Below are 18,604 nucleotides of genomic sequence, written 5' to 3'. Positions count from 1 at the left end.
CCACCTCAACCTCCTTTATTTTATCCCTTGGAGGTTATAAATGGATTTGTTGGGAAAGGCAAGAGCAGGGTGAATTTGTGAGCAATACTGATTTAAAACTGTCCTCAACAACTTGCTGGGGTTCCTGAGCCTGTGGTCAGACTGTTCAGTCACCCAAGTCAGCCCCTCTGGCAGGGAGGGTGATCAGAGACCAGAACTGCACACTAAATTGGAAATGTGGGTAAACCATGGATTTATGCAGTGGCATAAGTGTGTGTCTGGCTCTTCCAACAGAGCTGTTCCCTTCCAGGTCTGTTCTTCTCCACTCTGCCATTCAGCATCAGGCTGATGTTCAGCAAAACCAGTCAGCTGTAGCACTGAGGTCACCTTCCTCAATGGTAATGATCAGACCAGAGCCCATCACTTTGTATGTGAGGTTTGGATTCTTTTTCCATGTATGAGTTGATAAATTTATCCCAAATTAATCTAGTGTCTTTAGTCCCTTAGTCCTGTGTGTGTGTGTGTATATATATAAATATAAAATGTGTTAGAGTATGCAGTATGTCATGCCTGAATAGTGTAATATTGACCTGGGTTCTTATTCCCACTTGTCTTTCCAAGTCTTGTTTAAGGTGTGATTTGTTCAGGACAATGAAAGCTTCCTCAGAAGAACCCAACTGTTGAAGGAAGATGTGTTGAAGAATGTCTTTATTTCTCTGTGTGCTTGGTCAAAGAGTGGGAATTATTCCCGTTTTTCTGGGTGTGGAAGCTTTTTCTGCAGTGTTTGAGTCCATGGACAAATCCTTTTAAGCTGATGAGAATAAAGCTCTACGTGGAGCCTTCTGCCTGGTTTCTTGATCTGCACTGACTCAGCAGGAACTAAGCTCTTCAAAGGGATTTCCTAAACCTCTTTAACGAATTTTGGTAGAAATTTCTAGCATGGATCTTAAAATGTGTATTGAAAACATCTCTTCCCAGTTACTGAAAACAAAATATGACATTTGCTTGTGCTGGAAAGCTGCAATTGATGGTGTAACAAGGAGTTTAACTCTAACCTGGCTGTGTGGGAGACACCACTAAGTGGACCTGGAACTAAACGTGTGCCTAAGTTCATTACTGAAGTGAGCCCAGAGGTTTAAGATGTCTTTTGTAGCATCATAGTTACAGTAGGATGGTTTAGTGTTGGACTTTTTTTTACTGTTTTTTATTGTATTGTGTTCGCCTCCCCATGTGAAAGCTGGTTTTCTGCATAAACTTGGAAAATGGTGATTTTTGGAGTTTTCAGTACACAACTGGGAAACAATTGAATTTGTTTTCTTAATGCTTCTTTTTTCAGTGAAGTTTTAAAAAGCAAGCACCATGATAGACTCTGTGTTTACATTTATATTTTTGAATACAGTAATCAGGAGTGACAGGGTGAAGAAGAATTGTGGGTGGCTTCTGCTTAGAAGGATTTCAAGTGTGGATGTGATGGTGGTGGGGGTGCAAAGACAGACTTGGGAATTGTCTCAGGTGGCCATAACCAATGTGCATTAGCCTGACCAGGTAATATTCCTGTTCCACATGTTATAATGGAATATTTCTCTAGCTCGCCCGTTCCTTCCTGAGTTCCCTTCAGCAGGAAGGGAATCTGTGGCCTAAAAACATCATTTACAGGAGCATGTTAATTTAATCTCAGGATTTTCTAGAAGTTGTCAGCTGACTGTCCCTGGGTTGAAACCCTTCCTGCAGTTTTGCCCCAGGTTGGAAGGGCAGTTTATTTCCCCATGGATGGCTGTCCATGTGCACAGGTGTCTCCTCCTGGGCAGTCCTGTAGAATTCTGCAGGTGAGCTGTTCTGGGAGGCAGAGCTGTGCCTTTTCTACTGAAATTTGTGCTGCTTATGCTGTTCTCAGTCTGGTCCCACGAGGTTTTCCTCGTGCCAGCACATCTTCCAGCCCTGCTGGGGGAGTGTGGTGGTGAGTGCACTCTGTTGGGAGATGGAGTGTCCCCTGGCTGACAGTCATGTGTGGGGATTTCTCTTGCTGTGTGCAGGGGCTTTGTTAGGCTGTCTCCATAAAGAATTGACATTATTTCCTTTCTGTTTCCAAAGGGGAGCTGGTCCTGCTTTCAGAGTAGGTAACATAAGCGCCTATTGCCAAGGGAGGGTTGGAGCAGTGATCCTGATCTGACACAGGCATCTATTTTTGACATTGGCTGAGGCACACAAGGCTGAAAGAAGCTCTGATTTAACACATTCCTTTCACCAGCCTTTCCTTTTGCTGTCATGTCTTACTGCTGAGACTTGAGTTATTTCAAGTGTTGTGTGTTTTACTTCAAACAAAGTGCAGGAAGTCTCCTGATGGACTGTAAGCTCTGCCTTGGAAAAATCCACTTCACTGGGCTGGCAAGTCTGAATCTGACTGAGGGACACCTACATTGCATGTGTGTCTTTCCGGGAGTGTGGTTACACAGGTTTACGGGGTTTTTGTCTGAAGGAAGTGAGGTGGTGTAGTGCTGAGCAGGCAGGACCCTCAGCACTTACCTAGCTCCCCAAATTTGATGTTCTTCAGCCTTTTCCAGTTCTGTTTCTGAGTGGTTTTCATGACAGAATTGTTGGTTATTTGGATTTTTTGGGCAGGGCATGGACATATTTTTGTCTTTGCTTGTCATTTTGGGCACCTAACAGAAATGCACCCCAACAGGATTGTTCAGTACAAATGCAGAAGACAGAAATAAGCACAAATAACTTACTGTCGTTGCTTTAAGGAGCATCATTTTGAAGGGAAGTAAACTCCAGACAAAAGCATAATAAATTAGTTCAGACTGTCTATAAATGCTAGGTAGATATATCATTGGTGAAATTGGTATTTTTAGTTGATAGAACCAGGTTGTTGGTTTAACAGATCTCAGTGCCCACCTGTGCACATCAGTGAAAGAGGGTCCTGTTCTTCATGAGCATGATCCAGGGACTTTTAGAGCAAAGGAATCATTGCATGAGCACCTTTGCAGTGACAGGAGCAGAGAACCAGCACTTTGGCCCTGGCTTTTCCCCTTTCTGCAAATTCTACCACTGGGCATTATTACCTGGGCAGGTTTGAGAAAATACAACAGCTGGGGCAGGGAGGGCACGGGGGCATTGCCAGGGTGGCTGCTGGCACCCCAGGGAGCTGGGACACCCTGGGAGAAGGATCTGTCCAACAGGAGCTTCATGGATTCTCTAAGGATTCACTTGACTTCTTTTTTTGTTATGGTTTGGTTTTTTTCCTCCAACTGTTCTGGGCAAGCAGCCAAAAAGGAATCCCAATGAGCAATTAATGAGCTTACAGGAGCTGAAATTATTTTGGTATAATGGTGTGTTTCTGACTTTCCTCCATCCTCTTCTAATAGGAGATTTTTACAACTTGGGTGACAAAAAAGCCCATCCAGGAGGTGCCTGGGTCTCCTGGAGGCTGCAGCCCACCCCATTAGAAAGCTCTGGAAAGCAGTGCTGGTTTTCCATCCTGGATCTGTGGCTCCAGGCCAGGAGCAGCTGGGGCTGGGTGAGGAGAATCCTCTCCCTGCTGCCATTCCTGGGCTGCTCCTGTCCTGTGCCTACATCCTGCCAGCTGTGGGAGTGAGTCTGGAATAACCCTGAGCCTCCTTTGCCCTGCTGGTGAAGATAATCAATACCTGTCAACCCCTATAAAAGCATTTGCATGCTTTAAGTATTTATGATGTGCTGGTAAGAAATCCCAGGTGGTGCAGAATAACTTGGTTCGTGTCAGAGGTGGATGCATATTTTCTGCCAGCCAGCTTTACTTGAAGGTGGGTCTTCTTGTTCGTTTTTGAAACATTTTTTTTTTCAGCTCTTGTATTATTCTGAAAAGTTTTGTGTTCACAGCAGTGTTTTAAAAATGTAAACAAATTTTAAAAACCCACATACAATTCATGTGATACGTTTGCTCTTCATGGGTGGATTGGATATAATAGTCAGGTGCCATTCCTGTGGCAATTTTAATAAAAATAGATGTGGTGTATTGATGAGAGTAGTGGAGAAGTTGTAGTCAAAGTCAGAATTTAATTTATCAGGTTGAGATTTGCTGCTGAAATTAGAACTGTTTTTATATTGAGTCCCTGGTCTGGAATTCAATTCCAGACCAATTCCAATTTCTAGTCATTTCAAATTCCAATTTCTAGTATTTTTTAATAGATATGTTTTGTAGATGTAATCCATCTTCAGTTTGGGAGAGTCTAAAATGAATCAGGTCCCAGTTAAAAATGTGATGTCTGTCTTAAAATACCTCCCAAAAAGTAGTTGGGGATACCTGACTGTTTCCTGTCCCCCATGCCAGCGAGGTGCTGCTGTGACACCCTGGGCAGTGCCCAGCTCTGTGCCCCACCTCTGTCACTCACACATTTTATGAAAAATCCTTTCCTTTGGATTTTTCCTCCTGAGAAGCTGAGAGGCCTCAGGAACAAAATGTAAGCAATGATTATCTGCTGCTGTGGAATGCAACAGGTGCATCTGGGATTGGTCTCATGTGGTTGTTTCTAATTAATGGCCAATCACAGTCAGCTGGCTCGGACTCTGTCTGAGACACAAGCTCTCCTCTCCTCTCCTCTCCTCTCCTCTCCTCTCCTCTCCTCTCCTCTCCTCTCCTCTCCTCTCCTCTCTCTTTCTATTCTTAGCCAGCCTTCTGATGAAATCCTTTCTTCTATTCTTTTAGTATAGCTTTAATATAATATATGCGATAATAAATCAGCCTTCTGAAACATGGAGGCAAATCCTCATCTCTTCCCTCATCTGTGAACATGGTCATTCGTGTCCTTCCCAGCCATGCTGTCCTCACCAGGCTCTTGGCAGCTGGGTGCCCACACACAAATGGTTGTTCCCTGGTCCCTCTTCCAGCCCTGAGCCATCTGTGCTGGGGACAGAGGGACACAGGGACACTGAGCACTCCTCAGGGCGTGCTGTGCAGGTTTCCCTTGCCCTCCTGCTCCCAGTTGGCTGTGCAGGTGTTGAGGACCACATGGAATATCTTTGGTTTAGGTGTTCATATTTGGGGTGGCTGGCCAGTGGTGGGTGGGATGTACACATTGGTGGCAGGAACTGGGGAGGTGGAATGGCACCGTCCTTGTGGAGTGACTTTTGGATCTGCACCACATTTGTATCTCGAAATGTCAGAGAGACTTCTGTGTGGTTTTGACAGGAGGCCCTTGGCTCTGGCAGCTTCCTGGCCTTTTGGCCTCGCCGTGGGTTTGTTTGTTCAGGCTGTTCCTGGGTAAGCAATCTGGCTGCTCTGGCTCGTCTCTTTTGGAGTTAGCTTTTTTTGAACATTAATTAGATTTAGTTTGTTTAACATAAATGGTGGGTGCGGTGGTGAGTTCATCCTGAGATTTGGAATCTGTATCTCAATCTAATTAAAACCAGCCTGAAATAGCATGAAAAGTTACATTCAAAAAGTTGGCTCAGGTGTTTTGGACTATCTTACTCTTCTGTGTTTTATTGCTCTTTCTCTGGAAGGACAACAGAATCCATAAAGAACACCAACTGAAGGCAAACTTTTGCCAGTTTTTGAAGTTGATGTCAGAACCTTTTTTAAAGCATTGCTTCCTCTGCTCAGTTTCTTGTGTTGATTCAGGGAAAAAGTTGACTTCTTTTATAGCAGGGTAATCCCAAACAGGACAGATGGGGGATTGGACTCCTCATGCTGGTCCAAAACAAACTGGGGGGTACCAAATTCCACTTGTCTGAAAGTCCTGCCTGTTTATTCGTATCTCTTGTGACTGGTGGAGTTAGGAAAAAGCATTTTTCTGGGAAGTACCCAAGCAAAAATATTTGGATGCTACATTTAAAAAAATTAGTGAGTAGATTTGCATTTGCTCTCATTTTCCTTCAATTTATGTTTCCTCTATGCAAATGTGGCCATTTTTAGAGGAGCTTGTGCAGCTGATTTTCTGGAAATTCAAACAGTCCAAACTCATAGCAGTTCCTTAACTCTGGCATTAACTCCTTGAAGTGAGAATGCAAACAGCATGCTGGGCTTTTCCAGTGGTGTTTTGCCAAGCAGGGTGGTGGAGCTGGGTATATATTATATATTATATATTATATATTATATATTATATATTATATATTATATATTATATATTATATATTATATATATTATGTATTATATATTTATATAATTATATATATTATATATTAGTGTTTGATAGTACCTGAACAGCACTGTTTGGTTTTGATTACATAAAGGAAGCACTAAAATACCTTTTGGTGTGGTATGCTATCTTTTTTGGTAATTCCTTCACTTGGTTTCTGTGAGTATTTCTGTTTCCACAAAATGAAGTACAAGCTTAAGGTTATATTTTGGGTGATAACATGCTGTTCCTGTATCACTAGAAGGAAACCCTTGGTTACTTTCCCCCCTAAGGTGGCAGAGGTAGATTGGGCTGAAGTCCCTGCAGTTCAGAGTGGAGCCCTCACATTTAGGGCACACACCAAGAGCAGTGGGGAAGGGAAGGGAGAGCGTGGGAACCCTCTGTGCTTCACTTTTTCAGGGAAAGATGCAAAAGGAGGAATGTTTGTTTTGTATGTAGCATGTCAGAGAGCTCATTACAGAGTTTCAGACGTGGTATTCAGACACATGTCTGCTGTAGAGGCGTGCAGCTTTCCTCTCTCTGAATAAATATCAGCTGAAGAGACAAGCTGTCCTCTTTAAGATTCTGTGTAGGTTTTATTACAAGGGAATTTTGAAGCTGAAGAACTGAGTAAGTACCTGCAAGTTTGACTACAAACTAGAAACACAATGGTTTGTCATTTTTTTTATAGCTGTAGAAAATATGAAGCCACCATTATTTTCCTATCCTTTGCATTTATGTTCTTTTAGGATGCAGCAGATTTATGTAATGGCTAAATATCTGACCATTCCAAATGAATTCAGTGTGTTTGATCCTGAAAGGCTCTGTATGTAATCACAAGCACTGAGCTGAGGTGCATCTCTGATAATCTCATCTAAATCAGTACCCTGGAGCTTGAAAACCCTTCCTTCTTAGCTTTTTCTTTCATGATCATTTCTTAAGTTCCTCTGCAATGAGAAATTTCATGTCTACTTAGGAAAAACAATCATTAATTTACTTACATGTTGCATTTAAATTAACCAACTCTCTTATTCCTTCTACATTTGTATGCAATCAAGGAAACCAATTTAATCATGCTCTCCACTGTAAGCCACCATAACTTGTCAAACAAGGAGAAATTTCAGCTATGCTTGTGATATCAAGACATCTTAGAAATTTATGGTTTTAATGAGTGTCTTTCATTTTGACACATTCAGTGTGAATATTGGGAGAAGTAGTTAGGGAGGTAAGTAGTCAGCTTGGAGTACTTTAAGGATACTGAAGTGAATATGGGAGTTTCTCGGAGTTTTAGGTTTTCAGAAGTGCCAATAAGAAGAATATTTGCTCAAGATCTCTGAAGCAGAACCATCTGCATTAATGATTTCCTGAAAAACTTGTGTCCTGTTTTATTGGGAGTGAAACTGGCCAGGTTTGGATGTTTTGTCCTGCTGTGTCCTGCCTTCTTTATCTGTGGGATGCTTGTATCCTACAGATGTGCCAAAATGGGAATGAAGGAATGAATGAATATTCTGTGTGTTCAGACAGATGGAAATAAGAAATTCTTCCCCAACCATTCTGACAATATTACTACAGATTTCATTGCTCAAATATAATAGCTAAAGGAACATTTTGTTGTTAAAGGGTTCCTGGATTGTTCTTCCAAGTGCCTGGGACATTGCAATTGCTGCAGTAAGGAAAGGGATGTCCTTGTTTGATAGAATCAAGTGGGGTGTGTGGGAAAGGGAGAGAGTGGCCTGAAGTGTGACTGGAGCTAGGACTGGGCAGACTGATGGCAGAGTTGGATCCTTCTGATGTTTCCTGGCACAGTGTGAGTGTCTGGTGTTGAGCACCTCGTGCTCCATCTCATCCCTGTCCCACTGCCTAGGCTCTGCTCACCTTCTGCAGGTGCCCTGAGGAGCTCTTGGCTCTCCAGCTGCACCAGGGTGTGCCAGCAGGAGCAGGGCAGTACAGAAGTTGTATTTCCTCCCTACTTTGATGTGCTGAGAGTGTTGTTTAGAGCAGTCAGGTTCCTAGGCAGTTGTGCCTCGTGTACCACCTTGTGAATGAGAGGTGCTGCCTGCCCATCACACTGGAATGGGACATGAATGTGGTATTTCTCAGCTAATCTCAGGTAGGATTAATCTGCCTGCTAATCTCAGGCAGATTGGTCTGTTGTTGTACTAAATAAAAAACTAGGAACTTGTATCTGTTGACTTAGTAAACTATTAGAATAAATGGGAAGTTCTGCGATAAATTATGGTGAATGAAAAAAAGTTTTAACTGATTTAATTTTTAAATTATTTTTAAAGAATGAGATTAGAAAATGTGATTAACTTCCCTTGAGCTCTGCAGTAGTAACCTTTCGCTGTTCTTAACTGTGCAGGACTTGCACTGGGGATTAAGCAGACTCTTAAGTTTTACAGCCTACAATGAAAGAATTAACAAGAAAATATCCCAGTGTTGAGTTTAGCCACAGGATGACTCTGACTTCTCACAGCCTTTTAAACTCAGTGCAGCTCTCCCCCTTTGGATCTTGGGTGTTGCTGACAGTGTGTGCCCAGAGATGTGAACTGGGACACTGCAGGAGTTAAACTTTCAAACCTTCTCATTGTTCTCTGATGTATAACTTTTTTTTTTTTTTCCTTCACAGGAAATGACCTAGAGGCCTTACAAATACATTTGTGCATTTTTGTTCTGAGTCTGCAATCGAGGGCAAACGCAGTCTGGAAGCACCACTTGTTAAAGTTACAACGGAAACAACTACCTCAACACACAGGGAAAGGGGAGGAAGGCTTGCAATAACAAACACTCTAGTTTTTAATAGCTTATACTTGCAAAGTCTTCTGTAAACAGTCCAGATTTTTTTTCCCCCCTCCAATATTAAGAAGAGACACTACAAGTAAACTGAGTTGGCAGACTGGATCTGTCAAGACATTTGAAGATATTTGATCTGCTGACATAAGGATTTGCTTTTTCAAGGAAAGAGCCTCTGCACTGCTTTTATAATCGCTGTTGATCGGTGGTTTGCTCCACTTTTCCTGATGCTACTAATGGGAGAATTGTATTAAGGTATTGCTTCTAAAACTATTACTTGCATTGACAAAATTAACTTTTGTAGATGCAGCAGCAAGGGACAATGTTGCTCTCCTGAAGAACTTGTAGGCGATCACTTCTCTGCTCCAGTTGGCTTTTCTGCCTGCAGAGGGGATACCACACAGGGGACAGAGCAGTACTGAGACACTTGGGCTTTGCTTTTTGAGTACAGTTTCTAACTGCAGCAGGGCTGCACCCAGCATTGAAACCACGGAGTCAGCAGATGTGCTGCCGTTCCCAGTGCTGATACAGATTATACAGACGCTTGCCTTTCTGAAATGCCTTTTGTGAAACCTATGTACACAGTCCTGCGCCGTTACTGTACATAGATCCCGAGGAAGGAATCTGACAAGTGATTGTGAATTGGAGAACTCTCTGGCCAAGCACTCACTTATGTATTGCTGCAGTGCACAAGAAAGCAAAATGGACTACAAGCGGCGCTTCTTGCTTGGCGGGTCCAAGCAGAAGGTGCAGCAACACCAGCAGTACCAAATGCCCGAGCTGGGCAGGACCCTGAGCGCCCCGCTGGCGTCCCCCAGCACCCCCCTGGTGTCCCCAGCTGCTGCTGGCGGCTGCTCCCACCCCGCCTCCCACACCACTCCCATCGCTGACATCCAGCAGGGAATCTCCAAGTACCTGGATGCGCTCAACGTCTTCTGCCGAACGAGCACTTTCCTCACGGACCTTTTCAGCGGCGTGTTCAGGAACTCGCACTACTCCAAGGCAGCTATGCAACTGAAAGACGTGCAGGAACATGTCATGGAAGCGGCCAGTCGACTCACAGCAGCAATAAAACCAGAAATAGCAAAAATGCTGATGGAACTGAGTGCAGGAGCTGCGAACTTCAAAGATCAAAAAGAGTTCAGCCTACAAGACATTGAGGTAGGTTATCTTGGAGGATTCAGTTTGGCATGTGAATGTGTATCGTGCCTTCTTAACTGAATTTCTCTTCAAAATCCCTTCTATGCCAAAACTTTTCTCCACCTTGCTGTGTATTTGTGGGAAAAGAGTTTCTTTTCCCACCAGAATCACATATGGATGATGCTGGTGGGAAAAGAAACTCTTAATTTCTTACATACTGATAAAGTACCAAGTCATTTATGAGATCTGACCTCCATCTATGTTAATTAGGTATTTAATAGGTATTTCTGTAGAAGAACCAACTACACAAAAGTTTTAAACCATTTTCTAGTTTATGTTAGCCAATGTTTCTAAAACTGTTATGTCATCATATTCTGAATCAGCCTACACTTCCCTCAGAGTGGATAATACCAAGGAGAAACCTGAGCACATGGGAGTAGCATGTTGTCATCAGTGTTTCAGTGAAACTACGTATTCATTGATTAAAGAGTGATTTTATCACTCTTTAGAACATTTTTATATTTTTGAGGTGTTGTGAGAGGAAAATAACACACTGTGTGAGATACTAGTGCTGTAAAATTTGTTATGACTTTGCTGCAATGTTCCTATGCTGGCAATGAGCACCCAAGAGTCAGGATTCAGAGGATCCCCAGCTTCCTGCTATGCCTGCCTGGGAAAGTCTGGATATTTCTCCTCCACTAAATGTGTTGCCTAGCAGGCAGTGCCAAGTGATAGTCACAGATAAATCCCTGCAGTTTTAAGCAGCTCCTTGTGTTTTGACATACTTCTTCACTTTGCAGCAATCTGCAGAGTTATTCCTTCAGAACTGCATCCTGAATGGAAAACCTACTTTAAGTTCTCTTGGTTTTGATTCAGGTTTCAGGTGGCTTTGTCAGAGTGAATGTTTGTGCCTGTCAGGCACTATCTGCTTTCTCTAGCTGCACCACTTCAGATGGAGTCCTTAGGGAGGGTGCAGTTTGTCAGTCAGCTCTGCCTGCAGTTGTGTACTACAGTTCTCAGTGTTGGATGCTTGGTGTAGAATGAACTAAGATATATATGTGTTATAAATGTCTTCTGAAGGGTAATATTTTTAAAGACAATCCCATAATGTCACTCTTTAAAGCTATAGCAATGTATATAAAAAAGAGTGAGTTTATGTAATTAATCAATCTTCATAATAGATGTACTGAGAGACTTTCTGAATTAAAAAAAGCAAAAACAGATGAAGCACCTGATGTGTTCTAGGGGTTTTTGTGGGGTTGGAAACGCTGTCCTTCCCAGTGTTGGAGCCTCAGCAGAGCTGCTTTTGCCACATGGGCAGGCTGAGGTGCTGCTGGCTGTGCCCAGGGAGGGTTTGCTCAGCAGGGAGCTGAGGAGCAGAGCAGAGTTTGTGCCAGGTGGGTGCCATCCTGCCAGCCTAAAGGCACAGAAGCTTCCTTAGGTCCCAGCTTTACCTGGCCAGGCCTAACCCCTGTTCTGGGCCCTGCCCTGCAGTGCTCCCTCCCTGCCCAGAGCTCCCTGGCGAGCAGAGCAGCTGCCCCTGGGCCTTCTGCTGCACCTCTGGGGCTGCCCCAGCCCTTCTCATCACACCTTCCTGCTGTCTTTTCTTAATTAAAACTGCATCTTGCACGTGGCTTTGAAAAAAGTCAAAATGTGAGATTTTTGGGTAATTCTGTATGAGATCAGTGTTGTGCTCTGCTTTGGCTTTAGCAGCAGCAGAGAGTAGGGGTTTGACAGAGACTCCTGTGGTTGTTGTGTGGGTCCCTCAGGGCTGTGGGTGGGTGAATTCTGGAGCACAGGGGTTGGGTGGCTGTGCCCAGGGAGCAGCAGCTGCTCACTGCTGGAATGGACCTTGGCAGAGGCCAGTACAGGAATGTATTTGTTTGTAGGTGACTTGAAAGCACAGGATACAAGTGTGCTGGGAGACCTGCTGAACTAAAAATAATCTTGGCCAAGTGAGTTTTGCAGTTGGGATGGAATTCAGAGGGGAAAGATGAATGTTGCAATGTTTAAATGGACATTTTCAGCCTCAGGAGTGGAGCCCAGTGGGCAGCAGGTCTGGAGAGCAGTCCCAGGGCTCGTGGGAGTCATGTGTTGGGGAAGAGTCAGTGTTGTGCACTTGGAAGTAATAAATCACTGCTGCTGTTGTGCAAAGTGACATTTACCATGTATTTAACACACCCTAACCTCAAACACAGCAGTGCAGGTGCACAGCACTGCTGGAGAAACAGGGAGCCAGAGGAGTGGAGCAAGAGTGGTCAGACATGCAGGAAATAAGGACAGATTGAAAAGATGGACTCTGCAGAAGAGAGGCTGAGAAGGAAAATCAAAAGTGCTCAGGTATGTGAGAAGCTGCCAGAACATGTCAGTGTCTGTTCTTCATGTCCATGTGAGGTGGAGCGAGGAACTTAAATTTCAGAGGGAAAGATTCCCATTAGATTTCCAGCTGTGGAAATCCTTTGTGATGTTAGTGGAGCGCTGATGTGGATTGCTGCAAAGGGTAGGGAGCAGAGCTGACAGAACAGGTTAAACCTGCCTCTGGCAAAACTGACCCAGGTGAAATTTCTCCTTGCTAGGGACAGAAGGGTGACCTGGTGAGATCCTCTCCCACTGAGCTTTTCTGGAATTTGAAAACTCAGCTGTTGATGCTGAAATTTCAATTTAAAAAGTGGTTTGCTTTTTTTCCCCCTGGTGGATAGAGAAGTTAACATTTCATAAAACTGCCAGCAGGATTAAAAAACTCACAATGTAAGCAGAAAAACATAAAGGGTTTGCCTGACTTCATCAGAGTTTACTGAGCAGGGAAGTGATGGGGGAAGAGTGGGAGGCAGTGGAATTGTTCCCTGGAAAATACCAGGAGGGAGTACAGGTGTATCTGAAGTTGCTTTGTCAGCTTCCCTGTGGGTGTCTGAAAGAATTCACAGCTCTGAGAGAGAACTGGGAGGTGGTGAAAGCCCTGAGGGGCAGCAGGAGCCTCAGCAAGACCCTGGATGGTGTCACAGGAACAGGGAGCTGAGCTGTGTTCAGGGTGCACTGGGGCACAGCCCCAAATTCATGAGAAGGACCTGACAATGAGGATTTCTATGTGTGAACCCAGCTAGGGAAAATGCAGTTTTCCTAAACCTGGCTTAACACAGGCTGTAGGTTTTGGGAGGAATGAGAAGCCCAAGCAGAGCAGGTTTGACTTCAGGAATCAGGCAGAGCTGTGGCTTTCCTCAGGTGTTTTATCTGCTGTAGTGGGCTCTGCCCCAGGAAGGGCAATATCAAGAGAACTTAAGTTTTGGTGAACAAAACTGACTTGAGTTTGGACTGGAAACTCTTGTGCACCCTGGACTATAGCACCACAGGATGAGGTTTTTAATTTATTTATTTATTGTTACTTAGAACAAAGCTTGCTGGTTCAGAACTGCCTGCCAGGCTGTGTAAGGGGGTGACTCCTCTTTATCAAAGTGCGGTGCCAGATGGAGTTTCCCAAGGTTTCTTCATTTCAGAAATGCAAATGCTGGTTTTTATTTTCTTCTTTTTCTCTTCTCCTTTCAAACACCTTTGAGTTCTTGTGTATTCTGTGCCTGTGTGGGTGAGGAACAGCTTGGAAATCGGGGTAAATGAGAGGGTGTTTTCCAGATCTGTTTGTCAGCTGGGGGAATGCAGTGACTCTCTATTTCTATTAATAAAAGCATTAAAGCAAATCCATAGGGAGGAGCAAAGCTGGTAAAAGTAAGTGTATTTCCCCATCTCTTATGAAGTTTTGCAGAAGTCTCAGTGCTGCAAAATATAAAGAATTACTTTTAGTTACCCAGGGCTTGTGTATTGTCTTAGAAGTGGCAGTAATGAGAGGAATGTCCCCATTGCCTTCCTGTACAAAAGGGAAGCATGGATGGGCACCTGGTATATTCTTGGATGCTCTGTTTTGTATTAAATTCAGATAATTTTTGGCTTTTATGTGTAAAAAATAGCCTAAGATTTTTTGAACAAGAATATTGTGAGACAAAAATATCTGAGTAAATATTAAATGTAGGCTTTCCTTAGCAAACATTGTAAAACTAAATTTAACTGTTTTTTAAAATTATTCTTTCCTGGGATTTTCAGGGATTGGCTCCAGACTCTTTTGTGTTGAGGAGCTGTTGGTAGCAAAAAAATATCTTGTCTTACATTTTAATTGCTGCTTTTTATTTTTAAAATGTTTCACACTTAATTGTTTTTCTGCTAAATTATAGTGACCACTTCAGTAGCTGTCAAGATCAGATCATCATGAGTGGATTTTAGGAGAAATGAGTCTGTTGGGTTTCCCAAGTCTTGCAGCTTCTGCTGGATTCCTGTTCAGCCTGCAGGTGATTCCAGCCCATGGGCAGGACTGAGCCTTCCCTTGAAGGTGTTCTGTTCATGAGATCCCTCTTTGGAACTGCTGGGTAGTGAAAATGAATAATATTCTGTAAAAATGAATAATATTCTGTAAAAATGAATAATATTCTGTAGTAATAATGAATAATATTCTGCCCACTTCTGGTAATGTACAGGAAGGTTGTTGGCTCATAATGGGGCACACCAGTTCAGTGGCAGCCAGGCTGTGCCACCAAGGACATTCAGGGGAAGCCACTGAATAATTCTGTTGTGGTGTTTGGCTTTTTGAGAATTCTTGTTTAAGGAAATAGCAAAAAAAAAAAAAAAAGGGAAAAAAGAAGAGAATTTTACTGCCTCAAATGGCACTTGTGTTTGTATCAAGTGTGGGGGACTGACACCTGCTATTTGCTGCTTTATTACTGGTGGTGTTCTCTTGTAAGGAATCTGTTGTGCAAGATTTTCTTGCCAGGCAGTTTGTATGGCATCCATGTTTGCAATAAACCTGGCAATGTTGTGTGCACTTTGTCCAGTGCAATATTCCAAAGTTGACTGTGTGTCCCCATTAGGAGAATCAAGTGGGACAGAGCAACACTAACCCCTCATCTCTGGTGCTCCCAATGGTGGGGAACCAAAATCCCATTGCTTCCAACTGCAGGAGGAGGGAGATTCCTGCAGGTGAGGCAGTGCTGGGACAAAAGCTGCCCAAAGCTGTCCTGGCTGACTCAGGTCAGGGAAGTGAAGGTGCTGGAGCTGAGCCCTGTGGGACAAAAAGTTTGGAAGCTGAAGACCTCGTGATGGAACAGAAATGAATGTAAGAAATGAAGGGAACATCACCACTCCCAGGGAATCTCAGTGGGTGACACCTGAGGCGATTCCAGCACAGTTTGGAGGGTTTGTGTTTGTTCTGCTCTGAAGGAGGACAGTCTCACACTCCTGCATGGCAAGTGGGGCAAATAAACTTGAAGAAGCCCTGGTGGTGTTTGTAACGGTGGAGAGCTGCATCCATGTGCTGGTCAGGGGTGTGCAGAGGTTCCTGTGTGCTCTCACAGGGACCATGCCCAGCCCTGGTGGGGAGGATGGATAGGCAAAGTTGGGGCTCTTTGGTGGAAAATCTGACCCAGTGAGATCTTTCCAGCTTTAAAATGAATTTGGCATCTACCATCCTTCCAAAGGGAATGTTTAACAGTGCAAAACTCCTCCACCACTTTGGTAGTGAAGCATTTTAAACCACCCTTACTCGTTTTGGAGGAAGGCTGAAATGGATTTTTTTCAAACAAAATAAAAGTTCAGTAAAGCAGATGTTCTTAGTTATCTCCACTGTTTAACATTGTAAGTTATAAGTAGGAATGTTGTGTGCTGCCACTTAAAACCTAAATAATTTGTTTATTTTGAGCATTATTCCCAGGCTGGGGGAGCTTCAACCTTTGTACCTTAAATATTCTTTGAAATTTAATCAGCTTGAAATTCCTAATGAGTGCTAGTTTCATCTTCCCCTGAGAATTGCATTCTTCCTACACAGAAATAATTCACATCACCAGTTGCCTCTTCCTGCACTTTTCTTGTAAATCTTTCTAATCTCATACCCAGGAAAGTTGGAGTTTTCTTTATTTTATCATTTGCTGACTGTTTTCTTTAATAAGGCAAGCTCCCCTTTCAGAGGTCAGTCAAAGTACCAAAAATGTTTAATTTTATGCCTTGTACAAAGAAGGGAAGTGATGGAACCAGAATGGAATGTCAAAAGGAGTCTGGATGCAGTGGAAAAAAGCATTGCCACCACTGGTTGTGCTGAAGGAGATAGTAAATGCAAATAACTGGTGCTGTGACTGCAGAGTCCTGCCAGGAACATACATTGGGTCTGAATAGTTTTATTCCAGAAGAATGTAGCTGAAAATAAGGCAGATGATTTAATGGCTCCAAGGCAGCATGGCTTTGTACATTATCTGTGTATTTTGTGAATTATTCCTAAAATGGAATTCAAGTGAAGTCTTTTTTTAATAAATCAAAGTCAAATGCACATTTTAAAGGCTTTGTGTGATGAACTCCATAAAAGAAACACTTTGAAATTCTTGTTTTGTTGTTGCTGTTTTGGGTTTTTAACAGAAATTCAGCCAGGGCTTTGTGCAGGTGGTTTTTGGTGTTGAATTGATCCTTGTGATAATATGCTATTCCCATTTTTGTGCGGATTTTGCCAAGTAACTGAGCAAGCCTTTCATTCCTCAAGTAGTCAGAACTTGAGTACAGAACTAAAAATGACTCAGAATTATTCTGGTGTCCCCTTCATTCATAGAAACGAATGCTCACTTATTACTTTAAGTAAATGGTTAAACATCATACCATATGATCTGAAGTATTATTTTAATTTAAAAAATCGGGGTTTAGCGCAGTTCCTTACCCCAAACACCAAACAAAAAGCAAGAAGGGAAGCTTCCATGATCTCTTCCATGTGCTTGAAGTGGTTTGTTTGTCCCCACAGGTTCTTGGGCGATGTTTCTTGACGGTGATGCAGGTCCACTTCCAGTTCCTGTCGCAGGCTCTGCAGAAGGTGCAGCCAGTGGCTCACTCCTGCTTTGCTGAGGCTGTGGCTCAGGAGAGGAAGAACATCAGTGGGACTGGAGCCTCAAATATCAGCCCCACAAATGAGCTGGAAGACGCAATAAGATCCTGGAGAGGAGCAGCAGAGGTATGGAGGGCTTGCTGTAAGCACAGGGGATTTAGGGAAACCAAAAGTCAGCCTGGGTGTCCAAACAGAGGGAAAAATACCTGATTTTAAAGACAGGCTGCATCTGGAGGGGGGAATGTGACACAGTTGGTTTCAGACAGTAAAACTCATTTTACTCATGTGATGACTGCACTGTCTTTGCCCTGTGTAAAGTTTTCTTTGTGACAGGGCTGTACACAAGGAGCACACACACAGTGCAAACAGATTTTTGTTATTAGTAATTAGTAATGAACTACCAGTGTTCAAATAGGGCAGACAGAGAGAATTAAAAACCTCAACAAGTCTTTGTGAAAACAGAGCAAAATCTTGATGAAAAATTATCTAGATAATCTGTTTCTCTCAAATTTTGAGCACAAATTCTGTTCTATATTTTAAAATCTTTGTGGTAATTTTTAACACTTCTGTCTTCATGCTAAGCTTGATGTTGCTTGATCCATCCATTGTTGGGATGTGACCATGTTACTGAACTGTGCCACTCTCTGGACCTGTGCCTTCACAAACACCTGTCCTCTGTGGAATCCTTGCTTTGCCAGCCCAAACCAGGACTTTATAAAGACATTCAGTTTTCTGAGGTTTTCTGCTGTCCCTGGCACTGCTGAGACCTGGGGACTGATAGATAGAATGGACTCGGCACAGAGTGTGTGTTTTCCCCAAATCCAGATCCCTTGGAGCATGTGCTTGTGCAGTCTCATTTGGCCCACATGGTTTGTTACTCATCCTGAGCAGAAATCTTGTCAAGGTCTCCATTTCTCACTGACATCTGCAAGGTACAGGAAAGCAAATGAATTACATGGATGCAGAGGGATTATTTGTGATTTTTACTGCAGCATAAATTTATTTCACTGGGTAAAATGGGGATTTGGGAGTGCTTTAGGTGTATTGCAGATAATTGTAACAGGTCTAATCCTGGTACAGCTGTACTTCTTTGGCATAAAAGTAATTAATTTTATGTGTAATATACTTAGCTTCTTGAAACTACTACAGTTTTTAGAAATGCCCTGCAATTGCTATCAAATTTATTTTAACTGTGGTTAAAATTAAATTTGTCTTCACAGAATCAAGGGCCTTAACTTTATTTTTTACCTTTTGAGCATCCCACTTCACCTATTTCTGTTTTTCACAAATACAAAACCTGTATTTCAAAATAGTTTTGTACAAGTATTGTACTAATTAAATCCTGTATTAAACATATATGGGGAGGAGAGAGATAAAATACAGATTCTCACAGTTCCAGAATAACAATGGAAGAAATTTCTCAAGTTTTGATTGACTGAAATGACTGATTTGGAGTATTTGTGTAGGGTATCAGGATAGCATAAGAAAAATATGTGGTTTCTAAACATATAAAATCTCTCTCTCTCATAATTAGATAGACTAATAGAAATAATTTTAGTAGAAGGAGGATTTGAAATACTGAAATCTTTGCCAATTTTTTCCTTTGGAGTGGAAGGCAATGCACTGTTTTCCTATAAAATCAGCCTCTTTGGCAGGAGGGCACTGCTGCTCCAGAGTGAAGTTTAAGGTGATGCTTTG

The 18,604-nt window shown here is 42.8% G+C and overlaps 1 protein-coding gene across 1 annotated transcript in view; it reads left to right on the top strand.

The window, feature by feature from the left end:
• GARRE1 (granule associated Rac and RHOG effector 1) overlaps nucleotides 1–18,604 on the top strand; it is a 60,387-nt gene that overhangs the window by 19,678 nt on the left and 22,105 nt on the right. The window contains exons 2-3 of the mRNA XM_054269314.1: nucleotides 8,708–10,032; nucleotides 16,826–17,032. Coding sequence (XP_054125289.1) covers nucleotides 9,544–10,032; nucleotides 16,826–17,032 — 696 coding nt within the window. The 5' untranslated portion in view covers nucleotides 8,708–9,543. The remainder of the gene's footprint in view (nucleotides 1–8,707; nucleotides 10,033–16,825; nucleotides 17,033–18,604) is intronic.

Source organism: Melozone crissalis, unplaced genomic scaffold (genome assembly GCF_028551555.1).
Source record: "Melozone crissalis strain CALT ecotype California unplaced genomic scaffold, PUWL_Pcris_2 ptg000007l_1, whole genome shotgun sequence".
In the NCBI taxonomy this organism is placed as follows: domain Eukaryota; kingdom Metazoa; phylum Chordata; class Aves; order Passeriformes; family Passerellidae; genus Melozone; species Melozone crissalis.
This window is presented reverse-complemented; position numbering and strand designations above follow the sequence as displayed.